General features: G+C 43.6%; 1 protein-coding gene across 1 annotated transcript in view; it reads right to left on the bottom strand.

Annotated features, from left to right (window-relative positions):
* Window positions 1-16,018, bottom strand: part of Slc27a2 (solute carrier family 27 member 2) — a 54,071-nt gene extending 38,053 nt beyond the window's left edge. Inside the window, exon 1 of the mRNA XM_008831798.2 lies at window positions 15,417-16,018. Coding sequence (XP_008830020.1) covers window positions 15,417-15,894 — 478 coding nt within the window. The 5' untranslated portion in view covers window positions 15,895-16,018. The remainder of the gene's footprint in view (window positions 1-15,416) is intronic.
* Between the last annotated feature and the right edge of the window lie 1,210 nt (window positions 16,019-17,228).

Raw genomic sequence — 17,228 nt, 5'->3', positions numbered from 1 at the left:
ATTTATAATATTTACTTGTGTGTGTGTGTGTGTGTGTGTGTGTGTGTGTGTGTATGTGTGTGGTGTATGCCATATGTGTGTGGGTGCCCATGGAGTTCAGGCGAGGGCGTCAAATTCCTTTGACTTACAGGGGGTTGCGAGCTGCCGGATATGGGAACTGAACTCTAGAAGAGTAGCAAGCACTCTTAACAGCTTAGCTATCTCTCCAACAAATTATTTTAACTAAAGGACTCATTCCTTTTGTAAGAATAAGCCATTAAATCCCAAGTAAACTTGGTTCCTGGAGGGACCACTTTTGATCTTTTAGTTTTTTTCTTTTGGTGATCACCTCTCCGTCACCTTTCCTGATGTTTTTTGGACTACTTATTTAGATCCCTACTCCCATTTTACCCTTTTCCCCTTTTAACAATCACTTTCACTTTATGTTGTCTAAGTTAATAGCATTTCTGTCTATTCCAAGGCCGTGTTGCTGTCTTCTAGCGTTGTTGATAGGCTAGCGTTGTTGATAGGTTGAAAACCAATATCAGCCTCAATGTAGTTATGGCTATGTAAATATTCCCTGCAGAGCCAAGGAGCACACGCTAATTGAATTTTCTTCCTGGAACAGTTTTCTTCTAAAGTTCTGGCTGGCTATTATTCTTTAATGTATTTGCCTCTATTCTCTTTTCAGCCCTCATCAGATTACTTTTGTTTCTTCCCCAGGAACCCCTATTCTTTTCTTCTGCACGTTTAGCTGGTGGCTCTCTAGTCCTTCAGCACTCTGGAAAGGCTACCAAAAGCTAAAGCCTTATAGAAGCTGGGGGTGTGGTGGGGGCCAAGACCTCGTCTTAGATCAGGTGTCCATTGTGTCCTAACTACATTATTGCAATTGCCTCTTTACCCAGCCTCCTCACCCTTAATCTCTCCCTGCTTCCAACTGATCAGCTTCCTGACTGCCCGACTTCCTGGCGCAACCCTGTTCACTGGTCTTCGGCGGCTGCAGGGCTCACTCTCCTGTGTGGGAGGTCCTGCAGGTCCTCACAGTCTCGCCCTTGGCCTTTCGAATGCCATCTCCCATTGTCCATTTCCTGTCCCTTTCCTTGGTCCACACTAATCCATCCACATGAAGGCCCTGAAGCTTCCCATATGCTCACATTTAATAACCTTTGCTAAAGCCATTTCGTCTGCTTGGAATGCTCTCTTATCCCTAGCTGCCTGGAAAATTCCCACTCTTCTTTAAAGACAACCTAGGGGTAACTCTCTTCCATCACCTTTGCTTTTCCCTGAAGTTAAAGCTATTGATGTAAAAACTAAAATGTAAAGTTTTGGATGTGAATATTGCCTGTCAACAATGTAGTTGATCTTTAATGTCCTGAAGTATTTCATATATGATTGTGCCTTCATGTTTTCTCTTTCACACTAAAAAAATTCTTATTGTAAAATTTTTCATATAAGGCTGGCAATCAAATAGGACATGTAAGCGCAAATAATTCTATTTGTTACAGTCTGGGCTCTCTGAGACCCTGAAACTGAAGTTTGTGTAAGAATGCTCTTAGGAGCTGTCCCTGTGAGGTTACAAGGGAAGCAGATTGCAGAGAGGGAAAGTTGAACTAATGTAGTTACAACAGTGACCCTCCTCACCTCATCCTCATCCTCATCCTCATCCTATGGTGCTCTGGGCCTGGAATGGCTCTTCAGGTTTGTCTTGAATTAAGGGAGCTGACTCTCACCCCCTACTCCTGCCCATCAATCAGTCAAGGGACTCAGACTGAGTGGTGTGGTGCTTAATTCTGGCAAAATGGATCTCTTCAGCCCAAAGCAAGTCCTACTAAGCGTCTCAGGTGAGAGTGCCCGGCCCTTGAGGAAGGAGTACCTCATTTCTAAAGGAGGCAACAGGGAGCACATCACAGCATGGTCACACCTGTCCTCCTCAGACAACAAAGCTTTACATTTTTCATTTGTTTAGAATGGTTATATAGTACCTTTCCACACACCACATTAACTTCACAATAGCCCTGTGATGTAGATACATACTAGTAACCCCATTTCTACAAATGGAAGGTGACACACAAAATGAAAACAATTATAATTGGGCATCTGTAATTCCTGCTTCTCTGTACTAGCCATTCAAGTTCAGTTCAGGTTTTGACTGACTGATTTTAATTTAAAATTTTTAATGTGTATGAGAGTTTTGCCTGCATGTATCTAAGTGCATCCATGAGTGCAATGCCTGAAGAGGCCAGAAGAGGGTGTCAGATCTTCCCAGACCTGGAGTTACAGATGGTTGTTAGCTGTCATGTGGGTGTTGAGAACAGAACCTGGGTCCTCTGGAAGAGCAGTCAGTGCTCTTAACTGATTTGCCATCTTTCAGGCCCTGTGTGGTTCAGGTTTTGATAGAGGGCCTTTGTTTTTTAGAAGAGGTTATTGATTTGCTCTGTGCTTGTTAACTTATATGAATTTGCTGTTAAGGAGCAATATGGCCAATCTCTGTTTGTCTTGGTGGAGAGTATAACTCAAGCTTTACTGAAAGCTTGGGAGTGAAAAATTAAGTCACAGGAAGTTCCTGAAGGGTGTGGAATAGATCCATTAGCTCCTCATTGGTCTAGGTTTAGATTGTAGAGGGAAATAGACCCTCAGAGAAAGCAGTACACATTTGGTTGACAGAAAAGCAAGTAATGGGCTGGAGAGACGGGTCTGTGGTTAAGACTGCTTGCTGTGCAAGCAAGAAGACAGGAGTCTGAACCCCAGCATCCGCATAAATGTTGAGTGGGGGTTGGGTGGGAGGTGGAGACAGGAGGATTGCTTTGGCTTGCTGGCTACCAGGCTAGCCAGAAACCATGAGATCCAGGTTCATCAAGAGACTCTGTCTCAGAGGAACAGGGCAGAGAGTGATAGAGGTGGACAGCCAATACCCTTCTCTGGCTTCCATGTGTGCACAGGTTTGTGTCCCCACACACGTGTGCATACGCCACACCTACTTACCTCCCCCCACCAACACCAAGTGCTTCCAATACCCCCATGTAATTTGTCTTAAGAGAAAACTTAAAAAAAATTAAGTAGGATACTAGTTGTCCCCACACCCACTTTCTTTTTAATAAGAAGATAAATATCTAAATAAGCCCATTCCTGGTGGCAGAGAGAATGGGTGGGTGAATTGAATCATTCTTCTTCACCAGCGTGTCAGAGTGCTACTGGCTAAACCTGTAGCTTCTCATAGGAAAAGACATCCACTGAAGGAGCCTGCTGTGCTACTAGCTTGCCTCGTTGAATGGGAAATTGTATTAGTTAAAATACCCGCAGAAATGCTCCCAGATAAAGCCATGGAAAGGATGCAGTGAAAGGAAGTGTGTTCTGACCAAGGTTTGAAGATGAATGTGAGATGGCTGGTAGATGAACAACTCAGGAATGAAGGTTCATCTCCTTCATTCAGAAAAATAACTGAGACATAAAGTAGTGCTAATATAGCCCCTGAAGAGTATGAAAATAGTTCTTAAAATGCCAGTTGTGGGGCTGGAAGATGGTCACAGTTAAGAGCACTGGCTGCTCTTGTAGAGGACCTGACCTCGAATCTCAGCACCCACATGAGGGCTAGCAGCTGTCCATAACTCCAGGTCCAGGGGATCTGACGCCCTTTTCTTGCTTCCATGGGCATTGCACAACATGGGTGCGCTTACATACATGCAGGCAAAATGCTCATACACATAAAATAAAAATAAAAAGTTAAAAAAAACGCCAGTTCTAAGCATGATTTTTGCATCTCTAACAACATTGGTAGTCTGGACTAACAGTATTTAGTAACCTATTTTCTGTCGGGAAGCACACTGCATGATATGAGAACCCTCTTCCAACAGAGACACAGCCCTTTCTTTTCTCCTTATACAAAACAAATTACCCAAGGCAAAAAAGATGATTACTTCAGGTTAAAAATTCTAAGAGGAGTAATTAAAAAAAAAAAAAAAAAACAACAGGCTGGGCATGCCGGCGCATGCCTTTAATCCCAGCACTCGGGAGGCAGAAGCAGGTGGATCTCTGTGATTTCATGGCCAGCCTGGTCTACACAGTGAGTTCCAGGACAGCTGGGGCTACAGGGAGACCCTGTCTCAAAAAGACCAAAAAAAAAAACCAAACCCCAAACCCCAAAAACCCACACACATAAAAAACCAGTGGAAAAACATACCTTACATCTGTGCAGTTAAAAAATTTACTAGATGATATTTTTCCTTTTCCTCAGCTAAAGCTCTTGTTCTCTAATTAGCCCTTATATCAAGAGTAATTTCTTATAATGAGCTTGCCAGGCCATACCAGTCATCACAAAACTGCTAGTATTTTTTAATACATAAGCAACCATTTCACCTGTCTACCAAGTATCTACTTTCCTATTTATCGGAGTCTTTGAGGAGACTGCTCACATTTATTCAGAAAAGTTTGACTACACCCTTCTTCAGATTTAGTAACATTAACAGCCGATTCAGAGATGATTTTTTTTAATTTTTAAAAAAATATTTTATTATTTTTTTATGTGTATGACTATTGCCTGCATGTATGTAAGTGCACCCGTGTCATGCAATGCCTATAGAGGTCAGAGGAGGGTGTTGGATCCCCTGGAACTGGAGTTATGGACAGTTGTTAGCTGCCACATGGGTGCTGGGATTTGAACCTGGGTCCTCTGCAAGAGCAGTCAGTGCTCTTAACTGCTGAGCCAGCTCTCCAGCCCTCAGAGATGAATTTAAAAAATCTCTTTAGTTTCTTCCTGTTTCTAAAGAAAATGGACTGTGAGGAGGGGGAGAAGAAAAATTTTTTAAAAATAATTTATTTATTATTTTTATGTGTATGCGTGTATTGCCTGCATGTAGGTAAGTGCACCCGTGTCATACAATGCCCACGGAGGTCAGAAGAGGGTATTGGATCCCCTGGGATTAGAGTTACGGACAGTTGTTAGCTGCCATGTGGGTGCTGGGATATGAACCCAGGTCTTCTGCAAGAATAGCCAGTGTTCTTAACCACTGAGCCATCTCTCCAGCCCCCAGAGAAGAAAAATGTTTAAGAACATTGTCGAGCTAGCTCTCCATTCACACCTGGGCTATTGGGCTTAGAGTCTCAGACTTGAACATAGTATTCATTTGGGGTCTGAGTTTCTGTCATTGTAGAGCCTTCTGCTTTGTACAGGGTCTCCCACCATTCAATCATAGATTCCAATGTGGTTTTAGTCTACTCATCATCCATTCCCTCTCTGCAGAGACTTAGAACATCTCTCACATATGGCTCACTGCCAGAGGGTCTGGAAAGATGGATTGATTTGTTGGCATGGCCTTTGGTAACTCTGTGAGGCTGGGCCTGAGGGTGATCAAATTGAAATGTGTTTCCTCATGTTAGGATATATTTGATTGTGTTACATCATTTTTCATACCCAACTTGGTGATTCTTAAGCTTCAGGAAAAAAAACCAAACCTGTTACAATCTACTCTTTGATTCAGTGAAGATGTGTTGAATGTCTATCATGTGGTTGATATCACTAGGGCCTCATTCAAAGATAAATAAAGCAAATAAAGCAAATCTCATCCTTGAGACAAAGTGCACTGAAGCAATTTAAGTTACTCACAGGAAGCCAAGAGGTGAGAAAAGTGGAGATTAGATTATCTCTGCATCTGGTTCTGGACTCAAGTTGAGAAAACTGTCTCTTCTCACAGAAGTGAGGCCACTGATACTGGTCGTTCCTGGGTTCTCCAAGTCTATTTTCTCCACACTAAAGCTGTTTCAATAATCAGCTTAAAATGATCATTATTAAGGTCTAGCCTGTTGTTCTTTCATAGTAAAACTATTGAGTGAAGCATCTTCTTGTGTTGTGGAATTTGATCAAATTGCCTCTGGTCTTCCTTTCTCCTGGACTGCCCTTGCCCAGCTTCATGGTCAATGCTCCTAAGAAGCACTTTGCAGTTCTCCCAGAACACCTCATTCTCTGGACTGTCACAATCATTTGTACACATGGCTTAGTTCTTTTACTGGACTGTAAGATCCTTGAACTAATTAATCTTCTTGACTCCTCAACCAATCATGGTAACAAAAGATCATAATAAGTGTTACCTTTAATCCCAGTACTAGCTTAATTTTATTTCATTTACTGTTTGTTTTGAAACGATCTAACTCTGTAGCCCAGTTTTGTTTCAAAATTATGGCGTTCCTTCTGCCTTGGTCTCACAGTGTTGGGATTATAGGTGTGAACCACCTTGCCCATTTCTCTCTTTCCCATTTCTCTTTTAATAATACCCTTATCCTGTGGTCCCACCTCTCTTGAGCTCCTTCTTTCCCTTTATCCAACAGTAGTTTTATGGTAAAGGTTTTTTGTTGGAGAAATTTTAATAATGAAATATTTTTGAAAGCTACTGGTAACCTTTTCTTTCATCACATTGTTTAAAGGAGGTTCAATTATTGTTTTCTAACCTTAAAAAATAGGTGAAAGGTAATTGGAACAGTCTATAGTTTTTCTTAATCTCAGCTTTACAACAGAGTATCTTTCTGTTTCTATGATCTTGCACAAGACAGTAACTAATTAACAGAAGTGGCCATTCTTCTATTCTTGGTTAAGTTGAGAACAGGTAAAGTAGACCTAGCCAGTGTACTAGTGAAGAAATGCTCAGACCCAGGTTATCTACCCAGTAGAGTTAGTTTAGCTAGTTTACCCAGAACAAATAGCAACATGGCAAATATATTATTTCAAGAATCTTCTGAGTGGTGTGTGCATGTGTGTGTGTTGGAGTGGGGAGGGAGGGAGAGAGGGAGGGAGAGAAAGAGACAGCGAGAGAGACAGAGACAGAGAGACAGAGAGAGAGAAATGAAATACGCAGGGACTGGAGAGATGACTCAGCAGTTAAGAACATTTGTTGCTCTTCCAGAGGACGCAGGTTCGATTCCCAGCATCCACATGGTGGCTAACAACTGATCCAATACCTTCTTCTGGCCTCTGTGGGCACTGCACACACATGTGCTTGTACATATATGCCAGTAAAACACACACATAAAATAAAAACAATAAATAAAATATTGAAAAAAGAAATAATGGACTAGAGAGATGGCCCAGTGGTTAAGAGCATGGGCTACTCTTGTAGAGGACTAGGGTTTGATTCCAAGCATCCACATGGTGGCTAATGGCTAATCCAGTTACAGGGGAATCTGACACCCTCTTCTGACCTCCATGGGCACAGGATGATATGGGTGCACTTACATACATGCAGGCAATATGCTCGTACACATAAAAAATAAAAACAAAAAATACAATATTAAAAAACATAGAATCAAATTCACCTTTATAGGGCCATGAATAGGCAAAGTAATCCTTAGCAGAAAGAACATAGCTGGAGGTATCACACAATACTTGACTTCAAATGATACCACAGAGCTGTAGTGACAAAGACAGTATGGTAAGGGCACAAAAACAGGCACGTAGACCAATGGGACAGAATAGAGGACACAGAAATAAACCCATACAACTATGGCTGACTTGGGCCTCTGTGTGCTAAGAAATGGAAGCAACCTAAGTGTCCCTTAACTGATGAGTGTTTAATAAAATGTGGTACATTTACCCAGTGGAGTTCTATTCAGCAGTAAAGAAAGATGAAATCATGAAATTTGCAGGTAAATGGATAGAACTAGAAACTGTTATACTAAGTGAAGTAACATATTTATACGATGGAGCTCTACTCAGCAGTAAAGAAAGAAGAAATAATGGAATTTACAGGTATATGGATGGATCTAGAAATTGTCATACTAAGTGAAGTAACACAGACTCAGAAAAAAAAAGACCTATGCTCTCCCTCATTTGTGATCCTAGCACCAAAATCTTATAAGTGAGTACATATCCTGATGTAAACTGCAGGAGCCAGGAAAATGGAAAGGAACCAGGGAGGTAAAGTGAAAGAGGGAACCTGAGAGAGAACAGTAGGAGGCAGGTGTTACCAAGGAAGAAATGGGTAAAATGGGGGTGTTTAAATGGGAGGGTTTTACAGGAACTATGGGGGTAAAGGGGAAGAAGGAGCTTAAGAGAGGGGGGTACCATAGGAGACAGGTATTATCAAAGGTGAAATGGGGAAAATGGGGGTTCTTTGACTGGGGAGGGAGGGAGGGAGGGAGAGAGAGAGAATGAATATGAATAAACAATGCCTAGCTGGTATAAAAAACCCCAAGGGAAATGTATCAGTTCAAAACCTACTGAAAAATGACACATACAATAGCTCTACATGAGTCCATGTGTATAGCTGAAGGCTATATAACAAGAAACGGTGCTAGATAGGATAAACCTCCCTTTGAGTTCTTGGCTAGGGTAGCCCAAGAGACTCCCAAAATAACATAGGCTATTGCCAAAGCCCTTGATTGCCTCCCAGAATTTGAAGGTAAGACCCTACTGCTGAAGTGCTGAAGATAGGACATATTTCAACACAGGACTTGGAGCAATGGAGCTGGAACTGACCTGGAAGCCACCTCCCTGAAGGCTAGCTCTTGTAGTTTTGGAGAGCACTACACAAGCTGCTAAAGGAGAACATCAATCAGTTCTGGTCCAACCCTAGCTTTAAGGTTTAATAGCCACAATAATGAGCAGCACAGCAAACTATATTGGGGCAATAGTGGCACTTTTATCTTGGGGGTAATCATCAGCTACCTAATTGGACTTAAAGCCCACTCAATGGGAGGGAACTCATGTGTGGTACTGTAAACATAGCCAAATGCACATGGCTGGAGAGGTCATAGATCTTAGAGAAAATCCCAAGGCTGTCACATCCCTAGACAAATGTGAGTTTTTACTATGTGCAAAATATGAATACTTATATTTACAGACAACTATCCCAGTCATCACTCATCAAAGAAAATTCTTTTGCAACAGACAGAGACTATTATAGCATTCCACAACTGGTCACACACAGATATTAAGTGTCTGTGAAATGCCCAAGAGATACATATACAATGGAACTGCTAAACCTAAGGCTCACAGAACATGGTGGAACAAGGGGTAGAAAGAATAATACATCTCTCAACTCTCATCAATGAAGCTTCCTCATGTAACAGAGGACAATGAACACAAAGGGCCACAAATGGCCAAAGGGTAGAGAATGACAGTCTGCAGAGTGTGGTTCCCTGGATAGGACTCCTATATTAAACTTCACCCACCCAGGGCTCAGGGACCATTGTGGGAGAGGGAACAAAAGATTGTAAGATCCAGGGAGGAGGTGTATGACCATATGGAAATACAATCCTACAGGCTCCTGGGACCTTGCTCATAAACTTACAGCAATGGTGACAGCATGCACAAGACCCATGCAAACTCAAGCAGACAGAAGCCCAGCACAGAACTGTGGAAATGGACAGCAGGTCCCAAACTTAGTTGAAGCACTATTGGCAGCTGATTACTGCTGGGTGAGGAAGAGCTGATCTTCTTAAAGGGAGGGACTCTAGATGGGCTGACTAGACCCCACTTGATGAACTTGCACTGAGAGATGTCTGGGGACACTAACTTGACTTGATAGGCCTTAAATGACAGAATGCATGAAATCCAGTGGGGGTGCTATACGAAGGTTTAAATGGAGGAGGGGTTATAAAGATGATTAAGATGCTGTGTATGAAATACACAAATTTTTAATAAAAAATACAAGCAACAACAAACTCAGACTCAGAAAGACAAAAACTACATGTTCTCTCTCATATATAGATACTAGGTTGCAATGTTTATAGGTATATATATATATATGTTATATAAATTATGAAATTAGAAAGACCATGAGAAGGGTACAAGGAGGTATTGAAGAAGGGGGAGGCCAATTGGACATAAGTACTGGGATTCAAAGTATGCACCATCACATCCAGCATGCAAAAACAATTTTGTATGAAAATGTTAGAATGAAATTAATTTTGCACATGCTAATTAAAAATTACAAATAAGGGGCTGGATGATGAGTGGTTAATGAAAATGTGGTCCATTTACACAATGGAGTTCTATTCATCAGTAAAGAAAGATAAAATAATGAAATTTGTAGGTAAATGGATGGATCTAGAAACTGTTATACTAAGTGAAGTAACACAGACTCAGAAAAACTAAAGACGTATGTTCTCCCTCATTTGTGGATCCTAGCACCAAATCCTTATAAGTGAGTGCACATCCTGATGCAACTGCAGGGACCAAGAATATGGAAGGGAAACAGGGAGGTAAAGGGAAAGAAGGAACCTGAGAGAGAAGAGTAGTAGGATAAAGGTGTTACTAAGGGAGAAATATGTAAAAAGGGGGTAAAGGGGAGGAGGCAGGGGGAAGGAGGGCTATACAAAGAACTATGGGAATAAAGGGGAAAAAATTCTCCAGACACCCAGTTAAAAAAAAAAAGCCTTAAGCACAGAAGGAACCCTAATGGGGATGGAAGAAAGCCCTTCTAGAAGCAATAAGGTTGTTAAATGAAAATCCTAGTGCCAGAGGTGGGTTGCCTCCACTATGAGCTGTTGGCCTGAGGGGCTCTGGAGGTCCCCAAAACAATAAAGGCAATTGCCAATAATGTTGGTTTTACACTAGAAGTAGACAGAGAGACCCTACTGCTGAAGACACTGCTTGACGTGAGTGCAGGAGAGGGAAAATTCAAGCTTGAACTAAGCTGGAAACTCACTGCCACTGGATGGGTGGCTTTCATGGTGCCAAAAGGTGATATGCAGATGATTGGGGGAGAATTGTTCCCTATAATTCTGCTCAATGACAGACCCTGAGTGTTGCACTATCAACACACCAAACAACATGTTCCTGCTGGTGCAATAGTGGAGCATCTAGTGTATGTACAGCCAGCAAATTTTTGATTGGATAAAATGCCTGCTCCTAGGGGTGGAACACATATCTGGTACTGTAGACCAGACCGACCCCCAAGTGGAAGGGGAGAATACAGGCCCCAGTGGGAAGCCACTCAACTATTTTGTTAGATGGATGTAATGCACCTGCTAAAGTACCGTCCAAGCATTTGTGTTTACACCATAGGTTAAGTTATTATAGCAGTTACTGTTTAGATGTTCTTGCTTCTTGCTGTTTGTGTTTTTATAGTAGATGGAATCCCACTGAAATATGCCAACAGCCCATGGAAAACTGACGATGCAGAGACCCAAAAGTTCAGTGCCTTGCCACAATAGGAGGAAGATCATCACACACCTACTATTCCCTCCAAGGCTCAGGGACTTTTGCAGAAGAGGTTGGCAGAAAGAATGCAAGAGCCGGAGGAAGGGGTGGACTGTTAACTGGAAGTGTACTCTGATCACTATGCTGGCAAGCTATAATCATACCTCCTTCTCAGGCTCATCAAGGAGTCAGTTACCCTTCCCACCCAATCAGTCGACCTGAGCTGCATGTGGGGGAAGGGCTAAGGATATACAAGCCGAGAACACCAGGAGGCCCCTCTCTTACCATTTTCTGGGGCTGTCGGGAAGTCACGGGATCTATATTTGAGTGTGGTCTTTCTAGTGCAGGCATAAATGGGGGGGCACCCACTCCTCTGTAAATAAACCCCCACCCTATGGTCTATTAATAAAAAGAAAATGATAGGTATTTGGATAAATAGATGAGAGGGATCTGACTAGACTGCAAGTGGATGGATTTTCACTGGGGAATGTCTGGGGACACTGACTTGACACAGTGGGCCTTAGCACCCAGGACAGAGTATATGGGTTCCAGTGGGGGGGCTATGAGAGGGTTCTGGTGGGGACAGGGCTGTAAAGATGATTCAGATTGTTTGGGATATACTGTATGAAATACAACAAAATTTAATAAAAACAAAAAAACAAAACAAATAAGGGGCTAGAGAGATGGTTTTGTAGTTAAGAGCACTGCTTTTACAGAAGACCTGGGTTTGAATCCCAGCACCCACATGGCAGCTAATAACTGTCTGTAACTCGAGTTCCAGGGGATCCAACATCCTCTTTTGTCCTCTTTGGGCACTGCATGATGCAAATGTAGTAAGTTACATGCAGGTATAACATTCATACACGTAAAATAAACAAAAAGTAAAAAAAAAAAAATAAAACAAATTCTCCCTTATGAACTAAGCTCAGATGGGTTGATAGAATAAACAGTGTTCTGGAAGCAGAAGAAAAACTCTGGGTATGTGCAGCTCACCGTTGCTGGCTATCCCCATTGTCCTGGGCAACTGATACCATTCCTCTGGGCATCTTGATATCACTTACAAAATTGGAAGAAATCTGCAGCACTTCTGATCCCAAGCTGTTCAGATGAGGGACATTCAACCTGTGTGTAGTTATGTTTCTAAGTTTACTACAAAACCGAACTCAATTAGTCATTTAACCCTTGGTTTGTTCAGTTGTAAAACAAGCGGAAATTAGGCTAATTCTCAAAGGTCAGTCCTCAGACCATTTTGGGCTGAGATTGGGACTTATTTGGCCACCACCACAATCACTGACTCAGAATTTTTCGAATGAGATTCTGGAACGTGTTTTGCAAAGTGATGATTCTTGTACTCATTAGGTTTCTTTTACACATTTTTTTTGTAGGTGTAACACACATTAAAGTTAAAGGATTACAGGATTTCAACATCTCTAAGGTTCCTTATAATCCAAAATAATTCTAAGAATCAGTCCATTCAACACTTTTCCACTTGGGCACATGTACTCACTCTGTGATTTGGACTCTGTGTGACTCTCTTTGCAGAAATGGTTCTAGGTCAGAGTGCACTAGGTACAAAGGCATCTCCATTATTTGGAAAAAGTGAATGTTTTTCTGTTGTGTGTCTTCTCTCAAAGGTTAATTTACACATTTCTACATGGGCATATCTACTAAACATTCAACTTTGGACTCTGTTTTGCTTATTTAGTAATTGTTTTAGGTCAGAGTGTAACTCTGGATCATGTGGATAGAAAGTGGGGTTCAAGTTTGATTTGAATGTAGGAAATTCATTACATTCTCCATGTAAACATGGTGTTTTCTGGCAGAGCACTATGGTCTGTCTGAAGAAGAAAGTACATATTGGGTATTCCTAATTTGAAAATCTGAAGTGCTCCAAGATTCAGTTTTCTTGAGTGTGGGCATTATTCCACAAGTGGAAAATTCTATACTGTGGAGCTTTGGTTCTTGTACAGAATTATTAAACATGCTGTATAGAGTCACCCTCTCTAAGTGAGTAAAGTGTATATGAAATATAAATGAACTGTGTTTGGACTTGGATTCCATCCTAAGATATATATATATATATATATATATATATATACACACACACACACACAAATATTCCAAAATTGGGACCTGAAACACTTCTAGTTCTAAGCATTTCAGATCAGGGACATTAAACCGTTTTGTAGTTGTGTTTCTGACTTTATTACAAAACTAAACTCAATTAATTAGTTATTTAACTTTGAGCTTCTCTGTCAATTCAACTGTAAGCCTTCTGAAGTCCTTCCAAGGAGGCTGAGTTTGCTAAGGAGGAAATGTTCCAGTGCCTCTTATGGTGGAACAAAGATCACCGTGTTAACAACTTCCCACTATAAAATAACAAGCTTGGGAGAGTCTTTCAGTTTTGAAGGAATGATGTTGTCTATTCCCAGGCAATTAGAAATTGTTGACAGTTTCTTGAAAGGACCAGACCCTTCAAATAATTTGGATGCCTTTAATACCATCTCTCTGCTTTTCAATTTTCATAAGAAGTCTATATTTTTCGTATTACATTATTTTATGTCACACAGAACAGACTTGCAAACTTGCTGGCTCTTATGAGTAAATGGGCATTTCATCTTCTTGTGGCACTAGGAAAACTTATATGAAATGAAGGATGGGATTAAAGGAGTCCGCCACCATGCCTGGCCAGCAGATAGATTTTTTGATCCTTTGCAGTTCTAACATTTACATGGGTGTGGAGAGCAGTGTGATGTAAAAAGAACACAGGCTTTGAAGTTGAATAGATCTAGGTTAGCATTTTAAGCCTCAGTTTCCTCAACCATACATGGGGGGGGAGTGTCTTTTAATTTGCTAGAGTAATGAAAACATCCATTACAGTGCTTGGCACAGACAGGCATTACAAAGAGCTGGGACCTCTTGGTTCCCTCAGCTTCTGTACTGTCACTCATATCTTTTTAGCCCATACCTGGTTAGGCCTCCTCTTTCTGTAAGACGCAACCTTTGGTGCAGAGAGCAGACACACTCTTTGGGAGGAGAAAGGGTGGAGTTCAGAGACTAGGTGTTGGGAGGGAGGGAAGGGTACCTCATCAGCCCTGTAGGTAACAGGTTCTGTGTCTTGCTGGCTTGGGCATCACTTTATCATGAGGTTTTCATTCAGGCAGCCATACAAATGAAGTCACTACTTTTACAGATGCAACAAGATAAAAAAGAGCACTATGGCAGTTCCCCAGGCTTCTCCTTGCTATCAGGTAGAGCCAGCTTCTCTGCAGTGAGAGGCCAGGCATGCTAACAGCACTTAAGATCTGGAAGCAGCCTTGAAGACAGCCTCTGGACAGAGAGAAAATGAAAGGATGGAAAAGGGAAGTGACTTTCCCAGGGTCATAGAGCTACCAAGGAGCGGAGTTTGGATCCACTGTGGTTCACATGCTAGACCCTCTGAACTGTAATGTCATGTTGTAAGCGAGGGTTAAAGGAATGGACTTTGGAGATGGCTACCCCCGCTAAATCCCTTGTCTTCCAGCTCTGCAACGCTGGGCCAGAGGCTTCTCCTCTCTGGGCCTCACTTGGTCTCATCTGTAAGTCCCATGGTAACCCCTGCCTGTTTTGAGAATTAAAAGCAACATTGTGCATATACAGTGGTTCAGCAGTCTACTCATTTTCAGCATCTACAGATTCAATCAACCCCTACGGGAAAAATTCCCGGGTGGAAGGCTGCCTCTGCGCTGAACATGTGTACACCATTTCCTGCCATCATCCCTAAACAACACAGTATAAGAACTGGTAGCTTCGTAGTTCATACTGAGTTAGCTATTATAAGTAATCTGGAGATAATTTAAAGTAGGGCATGTTAGGTTATACACAAACACACCATTTTAAATAAGAGACTTGAGGATCCTAGGATTTGGGTAACTGGAGCTATTCCCTCTCCCATCCCACACTGAAGGACTGTAGTGTTTGACAGGCCACTTCACAACTGTTGATTCTAATGATGATGATTTGGTCTTTTTTGAGACAGGGTCTCCCTGTAGCCCCAGCTGACCTGTAACTTGCTATATGGACCAGGCTGGCCTCAATGTCACATAGATCCCCCTGCCTCTCTGCCTTTCAAGTGCTGGGATTAACGGTGAGCGCCACCACCCGGCTGATTCCAATCGTTATTAATTAGCGTTGCAAGGCAACGTTATTATCCTCTCTGCACACCTCGAACTGACCTGTTTCCATTTCTCCCTAGCCTCCCACTATCCTGCAGCTCTTGCGGCCAACGGGCAGTGTCCGCCAGCGCTAGGGCCTGCGGTCCGCAGCTCACCTGGGGCGGCCAGCAGCACCTTCGCCCCGCAGCACTGGAAGCAATGCAGCAGAGACTTTGCACGGATGTTGTAGTTGAGGCACGCCATGGGGCAGCCCAGCTTGAGGAGCCCGAGCCAGAGCCACACGTAGGCCGGCTCATTGCCCATGAAGAGCGCCACGCAGTCTCCCTGCCGCAGCCCCAGCTGGTCGTGCAGCACTCGCGCCACCTGGTTGCTGCGCCGGTCTACCTGGGCGTAGGTGAGCGTCTCGTCGCGGAAGAGCAGCAGAGGCTTGTGCGGGGTCTGGCGGGCTTTCTCCAGGAAGACCCGCAGGAGGGTGCGCACCGGCCGCCGCTGCCGATAGCTGTGCACCCGCCGGGCCATACCGGCCAGCCGCAGGAAGTAGCGCACGTCCTGCAGCAAGTAGGGGCAGCAGAAGTTGAGCAGCAGCGGCAGGAGCAGCAGCCCCGCCAGGCCGGTGTAGAGGACCGGCAGCATGACGGCGGCGGGGCCCTGCGTCCCCGCGGGGGCCGAGGGCGCGCTCTGGGCGTGCAGCGCGGCGGCGGGCGGGCTCTGTGCGGACCCCGGAGGTTGGGCACCCGGCTGGGGCGGCTGATGCGCTGCGACTGTGGGCGCCGTGGGCTCTCGCGCAGGTGGAGTCCGGGTGGGTGACCAGGATGCCGGGCGGGACGGCCGCTGGGCCCGCCCCCTTGTGGGCCGGCGCCACCTGCGCTCCGGCCCGCCCCTGCGGTCCCCTGTGGCCAGCGGGGGCCACCGCCCTTCAGGATTAGAGGTTGGGGTTAAGTCTAGGGTCCCTGGCTGGGATCCACATACTTCACTTCTCTCCCAAATGAGGATGGGCGCAAGTAGCGGATGTTGAAAAGATTTCAGGTGACAGACATGGGGCTATGTATTTATTCCTACAGAGTGCCCTTGTTATCAGTAATGCACCTTGTAATCGTCCGACAACCCTGTTATTAATAGCGGGCACCAGGTGCCACTTGCTGGCCCAGAGTCCCACTTCTTCCTGGTCTCAAAGGCTTTCCGCCTGCCTGATCTCTCTTTGTTTCTCAAATTTGCTGCTCCGCCCAACCTAGGCCTGGTTGTCAGGCAACCTCCTGTGGGGGGAAGGAAGGATTCAAGGTTGAGCTAAGGCGCCAGAGATGGGCACATCCAGCCCATCTCAGCCCCCGGCCACCCCTGCAGGCTCTTGCATACACCTGTAGATTGGACAGGCTACAAACATCACCATGGTGTTATGTTCACAGTACTGTGATTCCCATATCTTTTCTTTTTTCAGATTTTTAAATTTAAATACATAATTTATTGAGAATTTCATACATGCATATAAGGTGTTTAGATCAAATCCATGCCCACTCCCTCCCCTCCAACTCCTCCGTATCTCCCCATCACTTTTTTCTGATAACTTCATGTTCTCTTTCTTCTTCTTTTATTTATTTATTTTTATGGGGCTTTTAGCTACTCTAATATTCCTCCCTCTGAAGAGGTACCCCTACAATCTTTTAAGGTTTAGATACAAGCTCCCAAATACTTTTGACATTTTTGGTCTTTGGAACAGAGTATGTTGCTAAGAGGCCCAAGGACATTTTGACTTTTAGCCAAGAAACTGCCTACTTTTTTTTGGGGTCTTTTTACCCTAACTGCCTAGCCAATTCCTACCTCTTATTCTTATCACACCATCCTCTGAAGAGGTTACCCAAATTACCAATAGGGAATTGGAACACAGACCACTCTGGTTTCTTCCATGCTAAACAGGGACTCAGGGTGAGGCAATTGGAGTACCCCTTCAGTGGGTCTAAAAGACTTCCAAA

Source organism: Nannospalax galili, unplaced genomic scaffold (assembly GCF_000622305.1).
Source record: "Nannospalax galili isolate Female #2095 unplaced genomic scaffold, S.galili_v1.0 scaffold735, whole genome shotgun sequence".
In the NCBI taxonomy this organism is placed as follows: domain Eukaryota; kingdom Metazoa; phylum Chordata; class Mammalia; order Rodentia; family Spalacidae; genus Nannospalax; species Nannospalax galili.
Note: the sequence above shows the minus strand (reverse complement) of the source record. Positions and strands in the feature narration are given on the sequence as shown.